Source organism: Lathyrus oleraceus, chromosome 7 (genome assembly GCF_024323335.1).
Source record: "Lathyrus oleraceus cultivar Zhongwan6 chromosome 7, CAAS_Psat_ZW6_1.0, whole genome shotgun sequence".
Classification (NCBI taxonomy): domain Eukaryota; kingdom Viridiplantae; phylum Streptophyta; class Magnoliopsida; order Fabales; family Fabaceae; genus Lathyrus; species Lathyrus oleraceus.
Window position 1 is genome coordinate 535639276 of NC_066585.1, and position 27396 is coordinate 535666671.

Consider the following 27396-nt stretch of genomic DNA (forward strand, 5'->3'; position numbering starts at 1 on the left):
ACTTTCTTTTTTGTTTCTTATCTCGTTGATTCATAGTTTATTGCGTTACACATTTGATTGCATATGATTATTAGATTTTGATTTGTTTTTGTTTCTGCTGATTTCTTATTCTATTGAAATCTAGCTGAAATTTGTGAATAAATAGTTTTCATCTAGGGTTTTGTATTGGGATCATACTTATGTATTGTTTTCTTTCTTGAATTGCTAGATTTTTTGGTTGCTGTGCTGTTGATAGTAGATTTTTTTCTTTGGGAATTGGGATCGTACTTATGTATTTTTTTCTTTGTTAAATTGAGAATTTGTTCATCTAGGGTTTTGTATTGGGATCATACTTATGTATTGTTTTCTGATTTGTTATTCTATTTCAATCTAGCTGGAATTTGTGATTAAGTACTTTTCATCTTGGGTTTTTTATTGGGATCATACCTATCTCGTCGATTCATAGTTTATTGCGTTACACATGTGATTGCATATGATTATTAGATGTTGCTTTGTTTTTTGTTTTGGTGATATGTTGTTCTATTTCATTCTACCTAGAATTTGTGAATACCTAGTATTGTTGATAGTACTGTTTTTTTCCTTAATTAATTAATAATTTTTTTTTGGAACTGGGAATCATACCTATGTATTGTTTTATTTGTTGAAATGCTAATCGATTGGTCATTGTGCTGTTGCTAGTGTGTTTTTTTCTTAATTTTTTGTGTGGTACTGGGATCATACTTATTGTTTTCTCTGTTGAATTAGCAGATCTTTGTGTTGTTTTAAGCATTTAAGGACAAATGGGAAAAGAAAAGGTTCATATTAACATTGTTGTCATTGGCCATGTCGACTCTGGGAAGTCAACTACCACTGGTCACTTGATCTACAAGCTTGGCGGTATTGACAAGCGTGTGATCGAGAGGTTTGAGAAAGAAGCTGCTGAGATGAACAAGCGTTCATTCAAGTATGCTTGGGTGCTTGACAAGCTCAAGGCTGAACGTGAAAGAGGTATCACTATTGACATTGCATTGTGGAAGTTTGAGACTACTAAGTACTACTGCACTGTCATTGATGCTCCCGGCCACAGAGATTTTATTAAGAACATGATTACTGGGACATCTCAAGCTGATTGTGCTGTTCTCATCATTGATTCCACTACTGGTGGTTTTGAAGCCGGTATTTCCAAGGATGGCCAGACCCGGGAACATGCGCTCCTTGCATTCACTCTTGGTGTCAAGCAAATGATTTGTTGCTGCAATAAGGTATTCGATTGTTGTATTGTATCCCTTTGATGGTGCATCTCATGTTATTTTTATAATTTATAATTATTTTATCTTAGTACTAATCTGTTGACATCTTGAACAGATGGATGCTACCACACCCAAGTACTCCAAGGGTAGGTATGATGAAATTGTCAAGGAAGTTGCATCCTATTTGAAGAAGGTTGGCTACAACCCCGACAAAATCCCATTTGTTCCCATCTCTGGTTTTGAGGGAGATAACATGATTGAGCGCTCTACAAATCTTGACTGGTACAAGGGTCCAACCCTTCTTGAGGCCCTTGACAATGTCAATGAGCCTAAGAGGCCATCTGACAAGCCCCTTCGGTTACCACTTCAGGATGTCTACAAGATTGGTGGAATTGGAACTGTGCCTGTGGGGCGTGTTGAGACCGGTACTATAAAACCTGGAATGGTGGTCACTTTTGGGCCAACTGGACTGCAAACTGAAGTCAAGTCTGTGGAGATGCACCATGAAGCTCTCACAGAAGCCCTTCCTGGTGACAATGTCGGATTTAATGTTAAGAATGTTGCTGTCAAGGATCTCAAGCGTGGTTTCGTTGCCTCAAACTCCAAGGATGACCCAGCTAAGGAGGCTGCTAATTTCACATCTCAAGTGATCATCATGAATCACCCTGGCCAGATTGGAAATGGCTATGCCCCTGTTCTTGACTGCCACACCTCCCACATTGCTGTCAAGTTTGCTGAGCTGGTTACCAAGATTGACAGACGTTCTGGTAAAGAGATTGAGAAGGAACCCAAGTTCTTAAAGAATGGTGATGCTGGTATTATTAAGATGGTTCCAACCAAGCCCATGGTGGTTGAGACTTTCTCTCAATATCCGCCACTTGGCCGTTTTGCTGTCAGAGACATGCGTCAAACTGTGGCTGTTGGGGTCATCAAGGCTGTGGAGAAGAAGGAACCCACCGGAGCAGCTAATAAGATAAAGAAGAAATGAACCGGGGTGTTTTACTGTTATAAATGGTCTGTTCTTAGTACTTTTGGTTTTTGTCTAATTAATTTGTTTTCTAGATTAAGTGTGAAGTCTACACCGTCATCTTGCAGCTTTTGTTCTCAGAACTGGGTTCTAGATCGACGGTGGCAGGGCTATTTCATTTGTGTTTATGCTTTAATTGTGTGTCTTGTGTGAACAGTTGAAAATTTTAAGCACCAAGTTTCGGAACCCCGTGATTTTATTTTGGAATTTACGTGTTTATTTATTGGTGTTATGTTCTTGCTGGGGAGTGTATGAATATTTTATGGCAATGCTTCATCATAATTTAACTATCTGTACCAAATGCAAATGTTATGATTGTTGCATTGCATATGTTGGTCGAATGTTATCATGTTCATATTGAACAGCACTAAGGTTCAAAGTCATTTGCGTTGGACAAGTTCTGGTTTTGAAAGCTACCAAGTGAGGTTTCAGTCTCGTATCATAAGATAGTATTTGAGATATTATCAATAGTTTAAGATAATAAATAAAATTACAAAAGTGTTGATAAAGTTTATCCTCATGTTTAGATTTGCTATCAATTCTATCTCCAATATTTTTTATTTTGTTTCAAAATTATCCATGATATGATATTATAAATTTGATGTCATTTGAATTTCGGCAAATATCAACAAATTATTGAATTTTTGACTCATAACCTATTTTTTCAAAAAATATCCCATCTTTTGTGTGTTGGCATTAAAAGGAGGTGTCAATTGGTCTGATTTTTTTCAAAAAATAATGTACATTTAAGATAAAAGTCGAAATTGGACAGATTATGCAATGAAACACTACCTCTTTAATCCATCTGATAATAAAAAAGACTAATGTCGTTGATCGGGATGACCTAACCGACCTCCGATCCACATCCCCTAGCTACTCGAACGCGTGACCTTAATCCACGTTGATGATTCACCCAAGGTATTTGAGTGTTTGGGGGCTCAAGAACCTCACCCTCACCTGCAGGAGATTGCCTAAGATATTAAGACAAATCTGTGTAGTCTTGTGTATGCAATGAAACACTACCTCTTTAATCCATTTGATCACCTCTTCTCATGTACCAAATCTTTCCGTCGTTATAAACGCATCAGAAGTATCTACACATATTTGAGGAAGATTTTTCAATCCTGCACAATAAAAAAATTTCAAAAAAAAATCCCAAAAAAATAAATTGCAAACCGGAAATCTTCAAGGAAGAGTTCCGGAATACATAAAAACAATACCGGAAGACTTCTTCAAAGAGTTCTGGTATGTGTCACTTTGTTTACCGGAACTCTTTCCATAAGTGTTTCAGAACGTTTCTTTTTTATTAAAGAATCATAACTCTTTGTTGAAGTCTTCCGATTTACTAATTCGTGTGTTCCAGATGTCTTTCGTTTAGTCTTCCGGTTTGAAAAAAATACATACCATAAGTCTTTTTCCAGGAGTTCCGGTGCAAGGGTGAAATGTGTAATTCTCGGAAGTATCAACTGAATGGTAAAAATGAAATGGTAAATTGGTTAAAACCAGTTAAGGATAAAATTTGTATTTTAAAAAAATTGTTGGGGTATGAGGCTAAACGTAGGGGTATGAAGTAAAATTTTCTTTTTGTTTCTCAGCCACCATCAGCCAAAAAAAGGGAGGCCAAACCGAGAATGGGCATGTACCCCATGTTCTGATCATTCCATTATTATGTTTATTATTTTGATTATTGTTATAGTAACTAAGGTTAGATTTTGTTTAGAGTTTGGATTAAATTAAAAATTTATGTGTATTTAGAATTAATTAGTGATAAATCTAATTAGGTTAATGAGATTGAGGTTTAATTAGGTTAGAAATTAGAATTCTAAAACTACTTAGTTTTTGTAGAATTTAATTAATTTGTAAATTTTAATTATGTTAGGTTTAAGTCTAATTAGGTTTTTGGCATAATTAGATAATTAGGATTGATTAGTTGTGATCAAATATTAAATTTTAGAAACTATTGTCTTAATTAATCATTTTTTTAGCATAATGACCATTTTGTATTTAGGGCTTAAAATCTTGATGTTTGTACATGTTCCCTTAGTTTAGGGCTTTAATTAAAATTGTCTGATTTATTTAGATAATCAATTTAATAGGTTATTTTTTGTACATGATTCAACCAGTCATTTTAATCTCACTGATTAGTGTTGACCAAAGGTCACTTTGGGCAACCAAATCCTTTATATTATGCTGTAAGTCCTAAACCTATTCAAGTGATTAAAAGACTATTGGTCACTTGATATGGCAAGTTCATCGCGCTCAAGCTATATTGGATATGTTGAACCTCATGAGCCCAAGACCTCGAGGTTCAAATATAAGATCAAAACTTTAAGATCAACATAAGTTAAACATTGCTAGTAAAGTGGACTACTTCTCGAAGCACAACAAAGGTATCAATACTTGACAAGTGTGATTCAAATTGTAAGCCATAAGCCTTAAGTAATGAGGAATGATGAGACAAAGTTTCTCCCATCCCTTTTTAGAGTGAATTTGTGTATGAGGCGTATGCCCCGACTATTAAAAGCATTTGCCCTCATCCATAGACTTTAGCATAATTCGTATCAAACAATTGTCAAGTATTCTCAATACAACAAACAACATGACATCACCATGATCAATAATCAGAAGTCTCTAACAACACTTGTCAATCATGATGAGGGTTACATGCTATGAGCCTTAAGTAATAAGGAATTATAAGATGGAGTTTCTCCTACCCTTGTCTAGAGTGACTTTACGTACGGGACGTAGGCCCTAGCTATTCAAAGCATTTGTCCTTTTCATAAAATTTGGTGCAATTTGAATCATACAATTGACAAGTCTTCTTCAAGCAAACACCAATCATTCAACATTTCAATCAATGAAGCACCATTGCACTTCAATCATTTCTTACTCAGTGGATCATCAATCATACTCTCTTTGATATTTAGATATCCTTTAGATCATTTCCTTTGTGATCAAGTCTTGAAATCCTAATTAATCAATTCAATCATTGCTTTCCTTATTATTCCTCTTGTGCTTTGGCAAACACTTATTCATTGTGAGCCTTATCAGACCTCTTGTGCTTGGGCTTATTCTAGTCAATCATTGTTTGCCTTATCAGTCCCTTTGTGCCTTGGCAAACCCCTAATCATTTGTTTATATTATAAGACCTCTTGCGCTTAGACAAACCTCTTGAGCTCTTTTGCCTCGTAAATCCTCCCGTGTATTGGCAAATCATTTCATAATCATTGTTCATCTTATAAGACATACTATGCTTAGGCGAATATATTTCCTTATAAATCCTCTCGTGTGTAGGCCAATCATTGTTCGTCTTATAAGATCTTTAGTGCTTAAATGAATCTTTTGCCTTATAAATCCTCTCGTGTATAGGCCAACCATATCTCATTTGTCCCTGTGGGTGATTACCATCATTGGTTAGTACCACATTCCTGCTTGTTAATTTTTTTCCAAAAACAATGTACATTTAAGATAAAAGTCGAAATCAGACAGATAGATATTGATATTAATATGCGTTTACGTACGATAACCAAAACGACTAATGTCGTTGATCGGGATGACCTAACCGACCTCCGATCCACATCCCCTAGCTACCCGAACGCGTGACCCTAATCCACGTTGATGATTCACCCAAGGTATTTGAGTGTTTGGGGGCTCAAGAACCTCACCCCACCTGCAGGAGATTGCCTAAGATATTTAGATAAATCTGTGTAGTCCTGTGTATGCAATGAAGCACTACCTCAGCCCAAAACCTATATCAAAACAATGCAGCCAACCTTCATCAAAGCTTCATCAAACCTTAATTCTGCAATCTTCTAAAGCATATGGCAATCCTACCTCAGCCCAAAAACCTTGCAGCAGTCCATTGCCACATCAAACCTGCAGCAGCAGGTCATAATAATGCATTAGCCCACAAACACAGTCTGCCACATCAAACACATTCAACAAAAATCCATAAAGAAAACCAATCAAATGTGAAAATCACAACTCACAAATTACCATTTTACTGTAGTGAAAAAATATACAATTGGCAAGCCAGTAAAGGTAAAAACACAACATTTCACAACAGACTAAAAAACACAACAAGCAAATGAGACAAAGAAGGTACATAATGCAGTTTGCTTTTTAGAAGAGAAACACGAAAGTAGACAAGCATTTTGTTAAGCAAGCAAGGTCTACTATCCATTTTTGGTCATAGACAACCAAAACCCTAATCATTCTTCTATTTAAACATGAGCTTATAATAGAGTTTGAGGAGTTTTTTGGGAGAGAGATGAAAAGAGGAGAAAACAAAAGCATTTTCAATGTTTTGAGTCAAAGCAAAGTGTGAATTAGAGAGAGCATAGAACCAACTTGAGTTTTTGCTACTTTCCAGTCATCTTCTCCGGCGAAGGTAAACGTTGAACCTTCGGTTGCTTGCATTTGAGTTACTAGTGTGTAGAGGCTGACTAGGGAAACATTTCCCCTAAATTTTCAGGGACGACTGTTCTGTTTCCTTCATTTAATTTCAGTTTCTATCTTTAGGGTTTTTGCTTCATTTTCCTTCGATTCAATCAAGTGGTTAAGTTTTGTCTCATTTGAGTCTAGGGTTCGTGATTAGTGGGCTGAGAGGTTGGGGTTAGCAAGTTTTGGGTGGTGGTTAGAGCTTCGCCGCGGCGGAGCGGGAAGAGTTCATTTTTTTTTGAATGAGGAGGGAAATGATTTTGAGATCCCTATCCCCGTTGGATTTATGGGCCTGAGTATTACTGGTTTTCTTCTTTTTACCTTCCATTTACTTTCATTACCCCCAACCCATTTCCTTTGTTGTTTTTGATCCATTATTTAAAACCTTTTCTTTATATATATATATATATATATATATATATATCTTTAAGCGTGTTTATATTTTAGCCATATACACTTGTCCTAGTGGTTGGCCACTAGGCCTACAAGGCCATGAGTTCGAGTCCCAATGACTCCCTTTTATTTATTTTCTCATGCTTTTTTATTTTATTTTTTTATACTTATTATCTTCTCATCTAATTTACTCTTATTTATTTTAGTTTTTGAACATAGACCCTCATTGTTTTTGTCTATAGTATTTGATTTTGTCTTGTTTCAAGTCATTTGAATTATATGTAGGCTAGAATCCATGGGCTAATGAAGTCCACTTTGGTCATGATGTGTCCCCTTTTGTTTATTTTCTCATGTTTTTTATTTTTTTTTATTTTTTTTATTTTTTTTTATTTTACTTTTTATCTTCTCATCTAATTTACCCTTATTTATTTTAGTATTTTGAACATTGACCCTCATTGTTTTTGTCTATAGTATTTGATTTTGTCTTGTTTCAAGTCATTTGAATTATATGAAGGCTAGAATCCACGGGCTAATGAAATCCACTTTGATCATGATGTGTTTGATTCAGGGTTGATTAAAACTTCCATACTTCAAACCTACTAATGGATGATCAAGTGTTCATCCATGGTACTTTGAAGCATGGATAGGGAGCCCCTATTTCAAATAACTTACGAGACACACTTGAAATTATCTATGCTGGTTGTAATGGGATCAAAAGGAAAATGATGAACACATATGCCTAAGATTTATAGATACCAAATGAAAATGAAGAAAATCTTCAAAGCGTATTCTCAAATGTTATAATTCTTGGCAATATTTTCAAAAGTTGTATTTCTAACAAATATTTAAGATTTAATAATTGGTGTTGAAAATCTAACTCAGTTCCAAAACCTAGAGATACGAATGAGATTGATAATCAACAAGAAACACCAGAAGAATTAAGAATCATAAAAAAACTCAAAATATAATAATCATGAAAAATACTTCAAAAAAAATGAGATAGAAAATAACGAGAAGGATATCACGAAAAAAATATAGATTCGTTTGAAGAATCAAATGTGTTGAACATGTGACTTCATACATGAGAGGGCGTGAATTGTGGAGGTTGGAAAAATGATATTTTAAAACAAAACCATTATCTAAATCAGAGTTTGAATTTTTTTTCTAAAAAATATTTTGATATGCAGCGGAAAATCAAGGTAAAAAAAATAGTAAAAAGTAAAAAAGATAAGGGAAGAAAGATAACACCAAATATTTCACTACTATAAATAATATATTTTATGATAAAACTTTCACCTCACCCAATAAAAGACTGAGGGGTAAACCATAAACTCGTCACATTTTTTTTAATAAAAAATATCGTATATTCCCTCGATTGAGCTAACAACCGATGGGTAAAGTATTTAGAGGATGCACCCTAAAATTCCAACAACTATATTTTAGCATCTTTTAATTTTCTTAATTTTTTTTATGACTTATAACGTCAGTTGGACTGGAAAGCGAGGGGTAAAGTATTTAGAGGACACACATTCGAATCCCAACAACTATATTTTAGCACCTTTTAATTTTTTATAAATTGTTTTTTATGATCTATTACCTCGGTTGAGCTGGAAATCGAGGGGTAAAGTATTTATAAGACATGCCTTTAAATTCCAACAACTACATTTTATCACCTTTTAATTTTTTTATGACTTATTATATCGATTTTGCTGGAAATCAATGTGTAAAAAAACATATTTTTTATTTTTTATTTATGAGCAATTTGATGAAAACAATTAAGTAACGAATCTTTGTCATCCATTTATAAAGTAACAATGATAAAAACATTGTCAACTCATCAATCCAAATGAAAAATTAGTGATCCGCATGAAACTCTCACTAGCCAATCAAAACGTGAATGCCACAACTATCCATTTTGGATGCAAAATACTGAAATTTAAACTTAACATACTGAAAATAATGATAATGAAAGTAAGATCATGAAAATATTTCAAGGTTACTTTCTTAATGAAATATTTTCTCTAGAAATTTCTTGTTAAAATGTTTAATGTTAGTTAGGAAAGCATGAAAGTAACTTATTAATGCTAGTTGTATCAAGTAAAATATTTAATACTATTGTTGTTGTTTTTGAAATATAATATTTAACGATTCTATTGATTTTGTTTATATGTTGTTGTTGTTATTGAGATTTAACATTTAAAGATTATATGGATTTTGTTGTTGTTGTTGTTGTTGTTATTGTTGTTGTTGTTTTTGTTGTTGAGATTTAATGTTTAAGGATTCTATTGATTTTGTTTTTGTTGTTGTTATTAATAACACTATTGACAATCCAACGAACCAGACCTGTAAAACCATAGAGTTGGGGTATGGGATAGAACCAAGCCAAAGGGAGGATTAAATACATGAAGAAGTATGGGATGTCAAAGAAGAGGTCGAAGTTGAAAAAGAAAAAGAGGCGAGTGAAAAAACGAGTGACTGCTCTGTGAGGGGGGATACACTTGATAAATTGATAGACCAAAACTCACCCTCGAGAAGGAACAAAAAGTAAATCCTCAATGATCCTAGTCCTGGACTACCTTACTATGTCAAACCACCACATCCAATCATAAGGAAGAAACCAAAGGTAGAAGATGAAGACAAACTTTTCAAGAAGTTCAAAAAGATGCTTGCCAAACTCCAAGTAAGTTTCTTGTTTCATGAAATATTAGAATTGATGCCTAAATAGTAAATATGTTAAATTCATGAAAGAGTTTTTGTCAAGAAAGAAAAAAACAAGTATATGTGAAACTATTGCTTTGACAAATGAGTGTAGTGCTTTACTACAAAGAAAACTTCCACCAAAGTTGAAAGATACATGAAAGTTTACCATTCTTTATACCATAAGTGAAGAAAAAATTCTGCAAGCACTATGTGATTTGGGTGCTAGTATTAACTTAATGCCTCTGAGACTAGCGAAGAAATTGAAATTGGGAGATCCGAAACCAATAAATATGACTCTTATATTGGTTGATCTCTCAATAACTCATCTGTATAGAGTCATAGAAGATTTTCTGGTTAATGTGGATGGGTTGGTGTTTCCAGAAGATTTTGTGATAGTGGATATTAATGAAGATACTAATGGTTCGTTAACTTTAAGAAGACCTTTCTCAGCAACTAGAAAAGCAGTGATAAATGTGGAATCATGTGATTGACCTTAAATCCAAAAATAAATAAGTAGCCTTTGACGTGTGCGATTGGACGCAACATGTTGAGGATCAGGATACTTGCTATAAATTTGAGGTAACCAAGGTTGATGAAGGAATGATCAGAGGTAAATTAACTGGCGCGATGATAACTCTTGCACATGATAAGCCTTAGGATGCATCAGTCAAGCTAATGATGGTAAATAGGCACTTAATGGGAGGTAATCCATTAGTAAATTTTAATTCTAACAATTTTAATTTCAACAATTTCATATTTCAACAAATTTCTTCCTTTCTTATTTCATAATCCAACGAAGAATGCAAGCTATAAATGAATACTCTTTCCATTGTTTTCTTTGCATTACTTAATAAATGAGTTTGTGACTATTTGTTTCTTTCAAATATATAATTTGCAACTTTACCAATGAATAGATGAACCAAAAAGAATCACTGGATAGAAGTTGATCATCATGGAAGTTCTCTTGCAGATTGAAAGTTAAGAAAGAAATGAAAAATCAATGGACCTGTGCTCAATCTCTAGACACCTTAGCTAGTAAGGTTTGATCCTAAACTAATTTCCATTGCTTACAATTCTTTTCATTGAGTGTATCCATGCAATTGATATTTTATAGAGTTTGAACTAGTTCCGATTTAATTTATTAGTTTGATAAATACACGCCGAGGCAGTAGTTTGCGATAAACTCCGAGCTTTTTTAAGTCAATCCATATGAAATGCTTATATCCCTTGCTAACCACTTTAAACCAAAGCCCTTTATTTCGGTGATATAGTCTTAATTATTAGCCATTGGACTTGAAAGATTAAATATTTCCACCCTTTCATTGGAGTTAGGTATAAATTTACTCTCCTTAACTTATGCAAAATAATAAGTTTCGAGTTGCTCTTAGAAGTAAGAAAAATTTAAGTTTGGGATTGGGGTACCAGAGATATTGGTCAAAATTTCAAAAAATTGGAACAAAAAATCAAGAAGTTAAAACAACTTCTTAAAAAAAGAGAAAGGTAATAGTAAGGACCATAAAAATGTAAGTCTCTAGTACCGAAAAATCAGGAAAAGAGTTTATATGATAAAAGAAGGAGAACTAGGTACCTAACTCTAATGGTTGAAGCATACTTTTCACAAATTGTCCTACCCAAACATAAGCCCTAACCGAGAAAGTCTTCATATAGTGTGCATTTTGATTACTTTGGTAAACTTTATTAGAAAATTTTCAAATTTAATATAAAATGCTTTTGCACGTTGATTGAGAGATTACACTGTCAACTTGAGTGAAATAATGGTGAGAAATGAAATAGCTTAAGTACTTGGCATGTTGAAGGTATTTTTTCGAATTTTCTTGATTGAATTTTGGAGCGGAAATGATGATCAGGTAACAAAAATACGGAAAAACGATGTTCATTGGTTATAGTATCACTTTGTTTTTCTGTTGAAATGTGAAGTTACTGACAAGTTACTTGAGGAAAAGTAACATATTAAGTTTCAGATTGTGATGACACTCTGTCATTACATGTTTTCGACAATAATTAGGAGCAATTTCAGTCAAATATGGAGGCAATACAAAGCAAAAGTGCCAAAGAGATGCTAAGAATGACCAAGTGTGGAGAAAATATGGACTTAGTAAAAATTGGTAAAAAAGGCATAAAAGGACGAAAAGCCATTGGATTTTCCGTGCCCCATCCCGGGCACAATGGCATTGCATCATACCTCATCATGTACACAATAGAAGCCATCACTGGCACAATATTTCTCATTGTGGGGGCGATGGGCATTTGTTCTAGGCTTTTCTTACGCGTTCTGGCAGCTTTAAAAGAGGATTTTTGTCATCTTTTCAAAGGTTCTGTGATTTTGAATGAAAGTGACAACAAAAGGTACAAGAACAATGATTTTGGGAGCATTGGAAGCCACTAGAAGCCATTATGAGTAGCTAAACTCTTATAGATTATGTTTTGTTTGATGAACTTGTTTGGAACCTGTTCGATCACATGTTTAATTTGATGTTATACGAATAATTGAAGTTATATTTTTATTTAATTGCATTTTTTCATAATGTTTCTTATCTGTGGATGCACTGATAATATGATTCTAGACGAGTAGGTATTACTGTCCCTAAGTCCATTAGTATGAACTAGGGGAATTAATCAACTTTCGTAAGTTCAATAGGGATATGATACCACTAGTAGTAGTATTTGAATTAACATAGTGTAACAACGCCTAACTTCACTTACACTGATTGAATAAGGATATGATACCTTTAGTAGAATTTAGTGATTTGTACACAAAAGGATTGAGTATAATGGCTTTGTTAATTCGCCGTGAAAATATAATAATATTAGCATCCATATAATGCATTAAACATAAACATGGGAGAAACAAGGGATTCACATAAAACCTATTCGCTATCTCGCATTAATTTCAGAACAAGTTTAATTTTCGCATTAAAACTCGACCCCCCCCCCCCCCCCAATATTTACTTTTATTATTCACACAATCATAGTTTTGCTAAATATAAATCCTTGTGGAGACAATATCTTTTAGTATTACTTTGACATTATCGGTACTTGTCGAGAAGTCATCACATTGCTTGGTAAGGTGATAAAGATCCTTAAGTGAATTGTGTTTTTATTTATGATGCTTCGAAAATTTAACTTGTATGTTGATATTCAGAACTTGACATTTTCATTTTGAGCCCTCTCTTTTTTGTAGTTCTTCATCTTATGCCTTCAACTTTAAGTTATGTCATCGAGTGGAGTTTACTCTATACCCAGTCTACGCCTCTTAGGGGAGCCATTGAATTTCCCTAAGTCTCTAGTGGCGACATCAATCAACTCGATAACCTTGTTACCATTGTCAATTGTTGGTGAATAAATAAATAATGGCAATACAATGCATCTTAAAGTCAATTACTCCAATAATAAAACCATTTTATCAGTATATGAAGTCCAAGAAAAGAGGTTTCCTAAATCATGTGTTCTAATTCTCCTAAGATGATTGTTTGTACATCATTTCTTAATCTTTCCTTGACTTAAATAAAACGTATCATAATTTGTTGGACATGTAATTCGATGTGTGTACTGGTCAAAAAGTACAGGTGTGCGTGTTTCCCCTACAAGATCATAGATATTTAGAGGCCTTAATAGGTATATAACTCATTTTGGTGGTGAGGGTTTTCTCATGGAGGTGAGAAGCCTTGTACAGTGGAGTTCGAGGCTATTTAAAGGATCATCTCACATGAGGTGAAAGACTCTGTTGGTGGGCGATGCTACTAGGACTGTAGGCGGGCGGTTAGGTTGTTCGTGGTAAAGATTGTAGTGCTCTTTTAGTTGTGAAGGGCGTTCATGACTTAAGTCTTCCCCCATCTCCTTGAGAGGAGATGTATTTATAGAGGTCTCTGGGACCTAGGGTTTTCTCGGAAAGGGTCAACGCCCAGTTAGTCAATAGTGGACAGTTAAACTCCTATTTCCAAGGGAGTTGTGGGTCAATTAATGACATTGAATTTATATCTACCCTAGAAAGTGTCATATCCCATGTTTCCCACATATGGGGAAAGGGAAGCTATAATGTGAGGTGATACCTCCCTTTGAGCGACATTCACCCGTCACCTCTCCTTTGGCAGTATAAAGGATCGCCCTAGGTGAGGCCTTTTGCAATCATAAAACTACAAAATCCCTCAAGTTTGAGGCCTTTGATAAAGAAGGGTGTGTTTTTAGATCACAGATTGTGGGAGTATACCAATAACCTGTATTTTTTATCTTGAGTTTTCGACCCTCTTCGGGAAACCTGAATCTTTAGTTGCGATGCATGAAATTTAACTTGTTATGGTTCCCTCAAACATGAGCTTAGTGGGTTTTGATATTCCATATCCTTTAGGTGTCGTAATGTATGGCCTAGCTAATGGGATGCCAAGTTCTTCAGGAGAGGCATTATAATTCTCGGACAGAACTTCTATCGAGCCCTCAAGCAAGATAGGTGATCTTGTCTCTGGGGTGGGATATGGGTCGCGCATCTTAGGCGTGATTTATTGGATATGATCTTTCTCGAGGAGACACTAAGTCCCTCAGGCAGAAGTTTAGTTAGCCTAAGTTCTTTGGCATAATAATGTATTACTCGGATGATGAGACACTAAATCCCTCAGGCGAGGTGTTTTATCTTCATAGGAGAGACTTCTATCGAGCCCTAAAGCAAGAATGGTGATACTGTCTTTGAGGCGGGACATGGGTCGTGCCTCTTAGGCATGATTTATTGGATACGATCCCTCCCGAGGAGACAATAAGTCCCTCAAAAAGAAGTTTAGTTAGCCTAAGTTCTTAGGCATAATAATGTATAACTCGGCTGATGATACACTAAGTCCTTTAAGTGAGGTGTTTTATCTTCACAGACGGGAGTTCTATCGAGCCCTCAAGCAAGACTGATGATCCTGTCTCTAGGGTGGGATATGGGTTGCGCCTCTAAGGTGTGATTTATTGGATATGACCCCACCCGAGGAGACACTAAGCCCTTTAGGAAGAAGTTTAGTTTGTTCATATTATCTTGAATGCTAGCAAGGATCTTCGTTGAGAAATCCAACATAAAGCATCACCTCGCGAGGCAGCAAGGACTCTCGTCAGGAAGTCCAACTCAATGCATCGCCTCGAGGGGCGACAAGGACATTCGCCGAGAAGTATAGAACAATATATCACCTCGAGGGGCAGTAAGGCCCCATTGTCGAGAAGTCCAACATAATGTATCGGCTCGAGGGGCGACAAGGACCCTCGTTAAGAAATCCAACACATTGTATCACCTCGAGGGGAGAAAATGACCTTCATCGAGAAATCTAGCATAATGTATCACCTAGAGGGGTGGCAAGGACCCTTTTGAGATGTCCATTATAGTATTGCCTCGTGGGGTAATAAGGAGCCTTGTCAACAAGTCAAGCACAATATATCACCTCGAGGGGCAGAAAGGACCTTGGCCGAGAAGTCCAACATAATGTATCGCCTCGAGGGGCGGAAAAGATCCTCGTCGAGAAGTATAGCACAATGTATCACCTCGAGGGGAGGCAATGACCCTCGTCGAGAATTCCAACACAATGTATCACATAGATGGGTGTCAAGGACCCTCGTCGATAACCCATCACAATGTATCGCCCCATGGGAGGCAATGACCCTCGTCGAGAAATCAAACATAATGTATTGCCTCGAGGGGTGGCAAGGACCCTTGGTGAGAAGTCAAACATAATGTATCCACTCGAAAGGCGACAAGGACCCTCATTGAGAAGCACAACATAAAGTATCACCTCAATGGGCGGTAGAGACCTTTATTGAGAAGTCCAACATAAAAAGTTATAGTAGGAGTCGACAAGGATCTTTGTCATGAAGTCCAGCATACTCCCATTTCCTTAAGAGGCGGCAAGGACCTTCCTTTGGAAGTCCAGCGTGTTCATGTATTTCCTTTAAAGGTGGCAAGGATCTTCCTATGGAAGTCCAACATCTTCAATAGCATATGGGTTGTTCTAGCATTTCGTGTACATTTTGTGGAAACTTAAAAAGATTGAGCGCCTCATTAAAACCCCTACTCATGCACGGGAAATAAGTGACACTCATTATTTAAAGCCAAACTTAATGAGTTCCTAAAGATATTACAAACAACAGAGACAATAGCTTGCCTTAATCAACATAAATAGTAAAAAGATATTGCATTTGTCCCGCCTCTTGGCATTGTCATGGGTTTTGCTTGATGAATTTGTGCTATATTTGTCAACCCATGCTTTGATATTCACGATGTAGTGTGCCACGTCTTGCCTATTTGCAGGTGACTTGCTATCCTTTAGTTTTTTTCCTAATAAATCACTTATTTTCGAGCTTGTGCTACGACATACTTTGGCATCCTTGCTTAGTTATAAAAATCATTTGTATCATCACTACTTCAATATCATAAACAAAAATCTCAGTCTAAAAGGTTTAAGAGTCTGCTTTCGGATTTGAGCTCTCATGTATGGTAAAATCACATATTATATATATATATATATATATATATATATATATATATATATATATATATATATATATATATATATATATATATATATAACTAACAATTATAAACCATACTTATCAACTATTTCGATTAAGATTTGAGATTATTGAAATATCTCACATTCAAACTAGTCAATAATTAATAGGGACTGCAACAATTGGTACCATTTGTTTGACATATATTAGCCTGACTGTCCCATTCAACTACACCTTACACATTGGTACAAAACATAACATACTTTAGGTAACTGAACTAGCTAGTATACCTCATTTTATAATAAATATAGCCACTAACCTTACTACTTTATAATCAATCTCTAAATCTTAACTTCTTGCAAGCTAGTCAAATTTTACTCAAAGCAGCAGTGCCCGTATAATAGAGGCTGCAAGTTTATGTGCACAAATAGAAGGATATTATCTCCTCAATCATATCAATGAGCAGGAATATCATTGGTTACCTTTATAACATAACATAATTATATGCTCCATGTCATGTGCATATCCTGCTTCCAACCTCATCTAAACAAGTACACTCTGGCTTGTGTTCATATACTTGAATATACAAGGAAGACATATTTTCTTTATATTACTAGCAAGATAGAGAGATAAGAGTATTTATCTTCTCATCATCTATATTTTCCTTGAGTATGCAAAACACACAGAATCTAGAACTCCAATAGTGGACTTAATCAAACAGAAATGCACATTAGAATATTCAGGATGCAATGACCAATTTGTTCGCGTCTTATCGCATTCAGTATGCAAATGTAAGCATGCAAATACATATCAAAATAAAGTAACACCGAGACCTTCGATAATCTTGTCGCGAAATGATTGCAAAATGAATTAGCACACTAATCTTTGTTAGAAGTTGTAATTCAATATTCTTTCAAAAGCTAGCATCCGACTATGTCGAAATCGCTAGTCGAGGTATATGAGTCATCTGTATTCGACTAAATCAAATACAACATATATTTGTTATGTCGAAATGTAATTTGTAGTTTTGCATTTTACATTGTGTACATTTGGGACTTGGATGGATTTGTATAGTTTTGGGAATGTGATTTAGTTGCCTATATAAAGGTTGTATGATGTAAATCCTAATAACAACTTCACTTAATAATATTTATTTTCTCTCTTTGGTCTCTTATTTTTCTTCCATCTATTTTGAAAAACCTTTTATTCTAACCATCTTCTTAACCAGTGATACTTAATTTAAGGTCTAAAATCCTAAGTTAATTACAAATTATGAAGCACTTTTGTATATAGAAACATATACCTTCCAAATTAAAGGATTTCAAATGTCAAGGGAAATTATACCAGGGAGGAGTATTTTATGGTTATATACTCCCTAAAACTCCCGTGATTCTAACAAATAATTTCCTTCTGTTATTAATTTTCCAAGGAACTGATAATTTCTCGTTAAATTGTCTCTGATAACTAGTTCCACTCAGACATGTTAGAAAGAAAGACCAGTCTAAACTAGAAACCAAACACATGACATGGACATTGGTAGTCATTGTATTTTTCTCCATAATATACCTTTATTGGACAACATGTGGGTTGACGAATTAAGCCATAAATGATATAATGTGCAAAGATCTTATAAATTTAGATATCTAAAGAATTCTAAAGAATAATATCAACTATTATTCTCTATCAAGTGGGAGAATTTAACATGTCAATTGTATAAAAATGGGATCTAATATTATTTATTTAATATAATATTATATTATGGAGATTTATATTGAGAATATTATAGTCTTATGCTTGTGATATATCATCAATATTAATTAAATTAGAGTCTTATATTTTTTCGCCGCGTGTAACATAATATGTTTCTCAGACGTGTGTAGTTATATTTGTAACATTTAAGTTTTGAGTGAGTTATTAATATATTGTATAAAATCCTAAATTCCATTTAAAATTATATGAATTTGATCTCTCTCAAAAGATGACAAATCTTTTATATGACCAAAATATTCTTTTATGTGAAATTATCTAAATAATGATATATTCTATTTAGGTGCAAAATATGTGCAATGGCGGAACTGAGGGGGGACGTGGGAAGACCTCGGCCACCCCTCAACTTTTTATTTTTTTTAATTCATATATATTAAATTACTAAAACATCCTTATTTTAAATTAAAATTAATTTTTATTTTTTCTTTTTCATTTAAAGTTAGGTTAAAATACAGATAAGGTAAAAAACTCCTACCTTTCCTTTCTTTCTCATATGAGTTTGCTACCGGCACCGGAATCGGAACAGATTAAAGTGATCGACATCTAACAGGTAAAAAACTTTATTCATTCTTCTTTTATAAAAAGTAACAAATTAAAGTGATTGTTTGATTTGTGTTTTTGAGATTTTTAGGGTTCTTCTTTCTTGATGTGTTAAAATAATCTATATGAGGTTTATTAAGCCAATTCATAACACTGTAATTTACAAATATAGTTATACACTGTAATAAGGTTTATTTAATCATTGTTGTTGCTAATTTCTAATAGTGAAGTTACCGGTATTTGAAAACGGATTAAAGTTGATTAATTAAGTTTATTAATTTTTTTCTCTTTTAATTTTTATGTTCTCTAAATTGATTTTTGGATCTGATATGATATTATAGGAAGAGTAAAGATGAATAATAGGAAAATTGATTCTTTTTTCAAAAGGAAAGCATGTGAAATTGAAAGAGAAGGGAGAGATGAAGAAATTATAATCCCGACATCCGAATTTGAAACAGTTCTTGAGAATCCAACAATTGAAGAGCATCATGGTTTTGAAAATTATTTGGAACGCGATCCTGGAAAGCGTCCTTCGATTTGGCAATATCCATCAAATCAAGTGGATGCAATACGAAGAGCTTATCTAAAATGGGGTCCATATCAAATTCATTTAGAAAACTATCCTTTGTCCGATAACGAGGATCATCCGAGAAGGTTTCAACATACTTGGTTTAGCATATTTCCATCATGGTTAGAATATTCACCATCTGAAGATGCCGCATATTGCTTACCATGTTACCTTTTTAGCAAAAAACTAAGTGGACGTCCCAGATCACTTGTCTTTATTTCTATGGGTTTTAGACATTGGAAGAAAGTTAGGAATGGAAAACATTGTTTCTTTCTTAAACACATAGGGAAGGATCCTTGCTCACCATACAATAATGCAATGAAAGCTTGTCAAGACTTGTTGAATCAAGATGGTCATATTAGAAATGTTATTCAAGTGCAAAGTTCAAGTCAAAGAATGAATAATCGGTTATGACTCAAGACTTCAATTGACACTGTTCGTTGGTTAACACTACAAACTTGTGTTTTTGGGGGTCACGACGAAAGTAGCAAATCAAGAAATCAAGGTAACTTTCTTGAGTTATTGAAACTTTTAGCATCCTACAATGATGAAGTTGCAAAAGTTGTGTTGGAAAATGCTCCACAAAATTGCAAGTATACTTCACATCAAATTCAAAAAGAGCTCTTGCAAATTCTTTCTAGTAGGGTGAAAAAGAGTATTCGTGAGGAAATTGGTGATTCCAAATTTTGTATCGTTGTTGATGAAGCTCGTGATGAGTCAAAAAAGGAACAAATGGTTCTTGTATTAAGATTTGTTGATAAAGTTGGTTTAATACAAGAGAGATTTTTTGATGTGACACATGTTAAAGACACCACATCTTTAACTCTTAAGGAAGCAATATGTGATATACTTTCTCGACATAACCTTGATGTTTCTAACATTAGTGGCCAAGGGTATGATGGTGCTAGCAATATGAGAGGAGAATGGAATGGTTTACAAGCCCTCTTTATGAAGGATTATTCTTATGCATACTATGTTCATTGTTTTGCTCATCGATTTCAACTTGCATTAGTTACATCATCAAGAGAAGTCAAACCTGCTCATAAATTTTTTGAGAAGCTGATCTTTGTTGTGAATGTTGTTTGTTCTTCTACAAAGCGTCATGATGAGTTACAAGCTGCCCAATTAGAAGAAATTGCTTATTTGTTAGAGATTGATGAGATTGTAACTGGTAAAGGTGCAAATCAAGTTGGTACATTGAAACGAGCTGGAGATACTCGTTGGGGATCACATTACGATTCAATTTCTAGCTTGATAAACATGTATGAAGCAACTTATTTAGTTTTTAAAAAAATTGCAAAAGATAGAGGGAGTTATGCTACACGTGGGGATGCAGATAGTTGTTACAATTACTTGAAGGCATTTGATTTTATATTTATTTTGCACTTGATGAAAGAAATCATGGGAATAACAGATATGCTTTGTCAAGCCTTACAAAAAAAATCAAGATGTAGTTAATGCTATGAACTTGGTTCGTTCAACAAAACATCTTATTCAAGATTTGAGAGAAAATGGTTGGGATATATTGTTTACTAAAGTGGTATCTTTTTGTGAAAAGCATGGTATTGAGATTCCTGATCTTAATGATGTTCATTCAACAACAAGATTTGGACGCTCCCGTCTTGAAGAGAATCAAGTGACAATTCAACATTACTTTAAAGTTGAAATCTTTTTCACTACCATTGACAAACAGTTACAAGAGTTGAATAGCATATTCAGTGAGCAAGCAATGGATTTGTTTACTCTTTCTTGTTCTTTATCTCCTAAGGATGGATATAAAGCTTTTAGCATTGATACTATTTGTTCTTTAGTTGAAAAATATTATCCTATGGATTTTAGTGATCAATAGAAGAATAATTTGCAATTTCAACTCCAACATTTTCTATTTGTTGCTCGTCAAGCATCAAACTTGAATAATTTATCAACTATTCAAGAACTATGTTCATGTTTGTTTGCATCTGGACAGGCTGAAACTTACTTCTTGATTGATAGACTACTTCGTCTTATCATGACTCTTCCCGTTTCTACGACCACAACTGAGAGGTCTTTTTCAGCAATGAAAATTATTAAGACTAAGTTGAGAAACAAGATGGATGATGAGTTTCTTGGAGATAGCATGACAATATATATTGAAAGGGAGATTAGTGCAAGCATTAGTTCAGAGTTAATTATTGACGATTTCAAGTCACTCGGAACGCGTAAAGCATTACTTTAAGGTAGTTTTAAGTCATGTAATTTAAATTTTTAGTAATTAACTTTGTATTTATTTTAACTTTAATATTTTATTTAAAATACTATTTACATTTTATTTATAATCTTTATTTTACGTTAGCGGTCATCCCAATTTTTTTTATCTGGCTCCGCCACTGAATATGTGATTGAGTTTGTAAACTCTAACGATGATATATTATACAATCACTTATTTGTATAGTTTTGCATTAAATAGTATCCCATTGTTCAATTAGATTATTTAATATTATTGAACTTTGATAAATCCTTATCATGTTGGATCACTAAGAGGGGGCCTAGCCATATAATATATATAACTCTAGTCCCTATCCATTATGGGTTAAGGGTTAAAGCTCAGACTTTACCCACACCAATCAGGTTTCAGATACTCAATCTTTAATTAAAAAGATCACTTAACCAAATAAAATGACTTATTTATGCACTTCTAACATAATCACGATTAACCTGTTTTTCACAAACTAAACAACAATTGATTGTAGCCCACAAAAAGTCAGATAAGTCTAACATTCCACTTGGTCAAAATCAATTGTGTGACTTTTATTTTTAAAACAAATTTTAAAAACGAATCTTAAGGAAATGCGGCCGCATTTTAAGGAAAATGCATGATTCTAGGTGCAGTGTCTGAATATGACTCCATCCAACAAAAGTCAAGCAGTATTGATTTACGACGATTATTATATCCTTTATTGACATAAAACCTTATGTGGTTACAAATACTACGGTCTCCGTCAACTAGTCATCAGTGTGGAGTGTGGTAAGAAAATAGCATGCCAATATGATCCAACAACCAACTGCTATTTTCTTTATCAGTCCTTAACAATTTCTCTCAAACACATTAAAGCCAAAGAAATTGCATGGTTTTACAAACCATAATGCCTCAGCTTCAATATGGCGTCGACCACCAGCATAGTGGTCCTGACAATGCCGAGTTTAAAATCATACCTCAACTTCAATATGGTATCGACCACCGATATAGTGGTCCCGAAGATGTCGAGCTCAAAATTATAACTATACCTCAAACTCGAAACTAGTGTCGACCATAGACACGGTGGTCCTAATGACACTAAATCCTAATTTTAACCATTGAAATATAAATAAATAATGACTAATAATAATAATAATAATAATAATAATAATAATAATAATAATAATAATTATTATTATTATTATTGTAATATCAATTGCTCAAAATAGAAAGTACTTGACAATTCAACCCTTAAAGTATCAAAAATAAAATACAACATGATAAGAAAATGATAAAGAACAAACTCCCACTAACCAAGTACATAAAAAGAACTCACATATGCCCATGCTCTCAACATGATTTTTGAACATAATGGGCCTAATTCCCTTAATTAGGGGATCAATTAGCATGAAATCAGTATCAATGTACTCAATAACAATATCATTTTTCTTTACAAGATCTTTGTCTGTGAAATACTTAAATTCTAAATGCTTAGAACCACTAGACGTTTTATTATTCTTAGAGTAGAACACAGTTACACTGTTATCACAATAAAACTTTAATGGCTTAGCAATAGAATCAACAATACGAAGTCTAATAACTAAATTTCTCAACCAAACAGCATGAGTGGTGACATCATAACAAGTTATAAACTTTGCTTGCATCGTAGAACAGGCAAGAAGAATTTTCGTTTTACTCTTCCAAGATACTGCACCTCCATCCATCATAAAAATGTAACAAGAAGTAGATTTTCTATCATCAACATATCCAGCAAGATCAAAGTCAGTATACCTAACTATTTCTAAGTTGTCAACTCTCCTAAAAACAAGCATATACTCTTTAGTTTTCTGCAAATATCTCATCACTTTCTTAGTAGCAATCCAATGATCATTCCCAGGATTGGACTGGTATCATCCCAATATGCCAACAATGAAAGCAATGTCAGACCTAATGCATACTTGAGCATACATCAAGCTGCCCAACATACTGTCAAAGGGGTTTCCCTTTATTTATGCTAGCTCGATCTCATTTTTAGAACATTGATCTTTACTGAATTTGTCACCTTTAGTAACTAGAACATCCAATGGCTTACAATTTTGCATATTGAACCTCTATAGGACTCTATCAATATAAGCCCTCTATGACAAGCCAAATACACCACACACAATGTATGATTCACCAAGATCTTTCACATCGAAGAACTTGGTTAGCATAAGTTTGGTATCATGAAGTAGACCAATATCACTATTGGCAAGCAAAATATCATTAACATACAACACGAGAAAAATGAATTTGCTTCCACTGACCTTAAGATAGATGTACTGATCAACTTTATTTTCTTCAAAATCCAATAAAGTCACCACATTATCAAATTTCAAGTACCATTGTCTAGAAGCTTGTTTCAAACCATAAATAGATTTTCTCAACTTATAAACTAAATGCTCATTACCATTTGACACAAAACCCTCGGGTTGCTGCATGTACACCTATTCATTAAGATCACCAGTCAGAAAAGCAATCTTAACATCCATCTGGTGCAAATCTAAGTCAAAATGTTCAATAATATCCATAACGATTCTAAAAAAGTATTTAGTGGAAACATGAGAAAAAGTTTCATTAAAATCAATCCCCTCTTTTTGAGTGGTTAAAATCCCATATTGCCTATGAATGGTTGGAATGTTGGATTTATAAAAGACATGACCCATTTACCTAACACCTTAAGGTTTTAGGTTGAGATATGGTGTCTCTCTCTTGTGGTCCTGGAGCATTAGTCTCATTGGTGCTCCCGCCTTCCCCAAACACCCAAACAATGGTATCAGAGTCGTGGTTCGACTTTGGGGGGGGGGGAGGGGGGGGGGGGTGGATCCTTTTATAGGATGTGGGAGACTCACACTTGTGGGTCTTTAGTGGAAACATGAGAAAAAGTTTCATAAAATCAATCCCCTTTTTTTGTGTTAAGCCCTTAGTTACAAGACTTGCCTCAAATCTCTCAATTTTACCTTTTGGGTCCTCTGTTTTGAATATCCACTTAAAGTCATTCTCCTTACAGTTTCTTGGTAACTCCACTAGTTCCTAATCATCATTATTTACCATGGATTTCATTTCATCATGTATTGCATATGTCCACATGCTAGATTGAGAACACGTAATAACTTCTAGATAATTTTTAGGATCAATAACAATACCAATATCATAAGCATCCTCACTAAGATGAACTACAAAATCATCAAGGATAACAAGTCGCTTTTGTCTTACTGACTTTCTAACATGAACTTGCTCAACTAGATCATCAGGTTGGGCAACCTCAACTATAATAAGAGGATCAACTATATTTTCAACAAGTGGTTCAACCACATCTTCAACAGGATGTTCAACCATATTCTCATTTGGAGTAAAACCTCCATGAGCAGTGGACGATCTAGCATTATCAGTAGGCAGTGACAAAGTAACAACGTTGGGCATAACAAAATCAATATTATCATATGCAACGACAAGCTCAACAACATCAAACTTAAAGAATTTTTCATGCATGGACTCCACAATTTTATTACCTTTACTAGGACAAAAGAATTTGTATCCTTTAGCTTGATCTGGATATCCAATGAAAAAACAACAACTTGTTTTTGGGCCAACCTTTGTCTCAAAGGGATTATATATTTTAACCTCTACGGGGCAACCCTATACACAAAGATGGTTCAAACTGAGTTTTCTACCTGTCCAAAGCTCAAAAGGTGTTTTTGGAACTGATTGACTAGGAATTTTGTTTAGTATATAGAGGAATGTTTTCAAAGCGTCACCCCACAAGAACTATGGTAAATTACACCTACTCATCATGCGTCTCATCATATCCTTAAGGGTGCGATTTCTCCTTTCGGCTACATCGTTTTGTTTAGGAGTATCAGGCATGGTGTATCGTGGAACAATTTCATAATCTTACAAGTATTTTGCAAAATGCCCCATGTGTTGCCCAATAGAATCATATCTACCATAATACTCTCCACCACGGTCAGGACGCACCACCTTTATCACCTTTCCTAGTTGCTTTTCAACCTCAGTTTTAAAGATTTTAAACTTTTCAAGTGCTTTTGATTTTTCCTTAATCAAGTAGAGATAGCCATACCAGGAAAAATCATCAATGAGAATGGTAAAAGATTTATTACCACAAATAGTAGGAGAAAAGGGGTCGTCAATGTCTGTATGAATTATTTCCAAAAGGTTTGGACTTCTAGTTGAACCCTTCTTATTGGTCTTAGTAAATTTTCCTTTAATGCAATTCACACAAGTCCCTAAATTATTGAAATCTAAGGAAGATAAAATATCCTCTTTCAAGTATTTCTTTAGAGATATGGTCTAAACGCTTGTGCCACAACAAGGAGGATTTTTCTCTAATTTTAGACCTTTTAGCAATGAAGCTCTATCATTCAAGGACGATTTCTGTGAGTTGTTTCATTAAACATCCAAATTCAACATTTTCAAATACTTGAAACCTCTCTCTAATATCACTAAGATATTCTTTAGCATTCTCTTTCTCAGGAAATCCACTTATCAAATGTTCAGAAATGGTCCTCTTAATAACACACAAGCTAAGTCGCTCACTCGTCTCCCACTTAGCTAATTTTTTTCCTCTTCGGGTGCACTCCGATCATTGATCACAGGTTTGGTTTCACGCAGTGCCTTGTCAAGATTAGCAATCCCTAATAAAAACTACATGTCTTTCTTCCATTTCTAAAAATTAGACCCCCATTCAGGATCTCAATAGAAGCAGAACAATTATTCATAGAGAGTGTCATTGTTGAGACAAAACAGGAGTGCATTAGAATAAATAACAAAAGTAAGATATAACTTTAATGAACATAAGTTATCACGAAAAGACCAACATTATCACGCAATCCCATTTGGATGGAATGCGCAAAACCTAGGTTACAACCAAGGTCAGAACCTCAAATGAGTTAAGGTCAGAACCTCAAATGAGTTACTCAATCAACATATAATGGATTCGAAATTTATCTCTTTTAGGTAAATAAATTCTATAAACCAAAACACCTCCAAAAACTTCATCCATAAATTTCAAGAATAAACTACTAAGTGAGCATACATTGGATTTATAAATTTATCTCATTTGGATAGATAAATTCCTTAGACCCAAGCACCTCCAATATATATATCCTTAATTAACTACAATCTCTACTTTGTTTAGGAAGTCAATCATAGTAACGATTGAAAATCATTTCTCAAAATACAAAGAGACTTTTATAAATTAAAAGGAATGAACTCATTTTTGTAGTAATCACACACAATAATTTATATAAGTTCTAGCATAATAATCAAATTTCTCTTATCAAAAACTTGAATCAATCATGAACTTAAACAAAATAGCATTCCTAATAAAAAAAATTATCTTCCAAAATGTCAACTTCAATGGGGAATATTACATAATACTCTCTCCGACCTTATTTATAAGCAAAAATCATTTAATTTTCCTCCCTTAAATATAAGAAAATGTCAATAAATCTAGGTGCATTTAATGTCTTTATTTCAAAAATATCCTTGCATTAATTACTTTATTGTTACTAAAAGACAATTTAATTGAAGGTATACTAGTAATTGTATTGTCTCTCTCACATAAAATCAAGAAACTTAAATACACTTAAATATATTTCTTAATAAACGTAAAACTTGTCTTTTTTTGCTTCTAAATCAGGCCGGAGTAGTATTATTATATTACAAAAATATACTATTATAATCAATTCAATATGATAAAATATATACTGTTCAGTATGTAATAAATACTAGTATTCTAATCTAACTATGTAACAATTTAGTATAGTAAAATATATAATATTCAATATAAATACCACAATTTAGTGCTATTGAGTACCAAACGTTGAAAGTTTATCCACAGTACAATAATATATATAGCTATTATAGCTATTGCAATTAATATTATAATCAAATCATTTAGTATATAATAAACAAGAGTTTGTTAAATTGTGGAACGGGACTGAATAGCAACAAGCCTGCCCAATTGAAA

General features: G+C 34.0%; 1 protein-coding gene across 6 annotated transcripts in view; it reads left to right on the top strand.

Annotated features, from left to right (window-relative positions):
- The window catches only part of LOC127105020 (elongation factor 1-alpha), a 48107-nt gene extending 45665 nt beyond the window's left edge, over positions 1 to 2442 (top strand). For 3 of the 6 annotated variants that reach the window (XM_051042183.1, XM_051042182.1, XM_051042181.1), the window contains exons 2-3: positions 748 to 1241; positions 1345 to 2442. In XM_051042183.1, coding sequence (XP_050898140.1) covers positions 780 to 1241; positions 1345 to 2217 — 1335 coding nt within the window. In that variant the 5' untranslated portion in view covers positions 748 to 779 and the 3' untranslated portion in view covers positions 2218 to 2442. Of the gene's footprint in view, positions 1 to 744; positions 1242 to 1344 lie in introns of all 6 variants that reach the window. The other 3 variants (XM_051042186.1, XM_051042185.1, XM_051042184.1) reach the window with 1 other exon arrangement.
- Positions 2443 to 27396: the final 24954 nt, after the last annotated feature.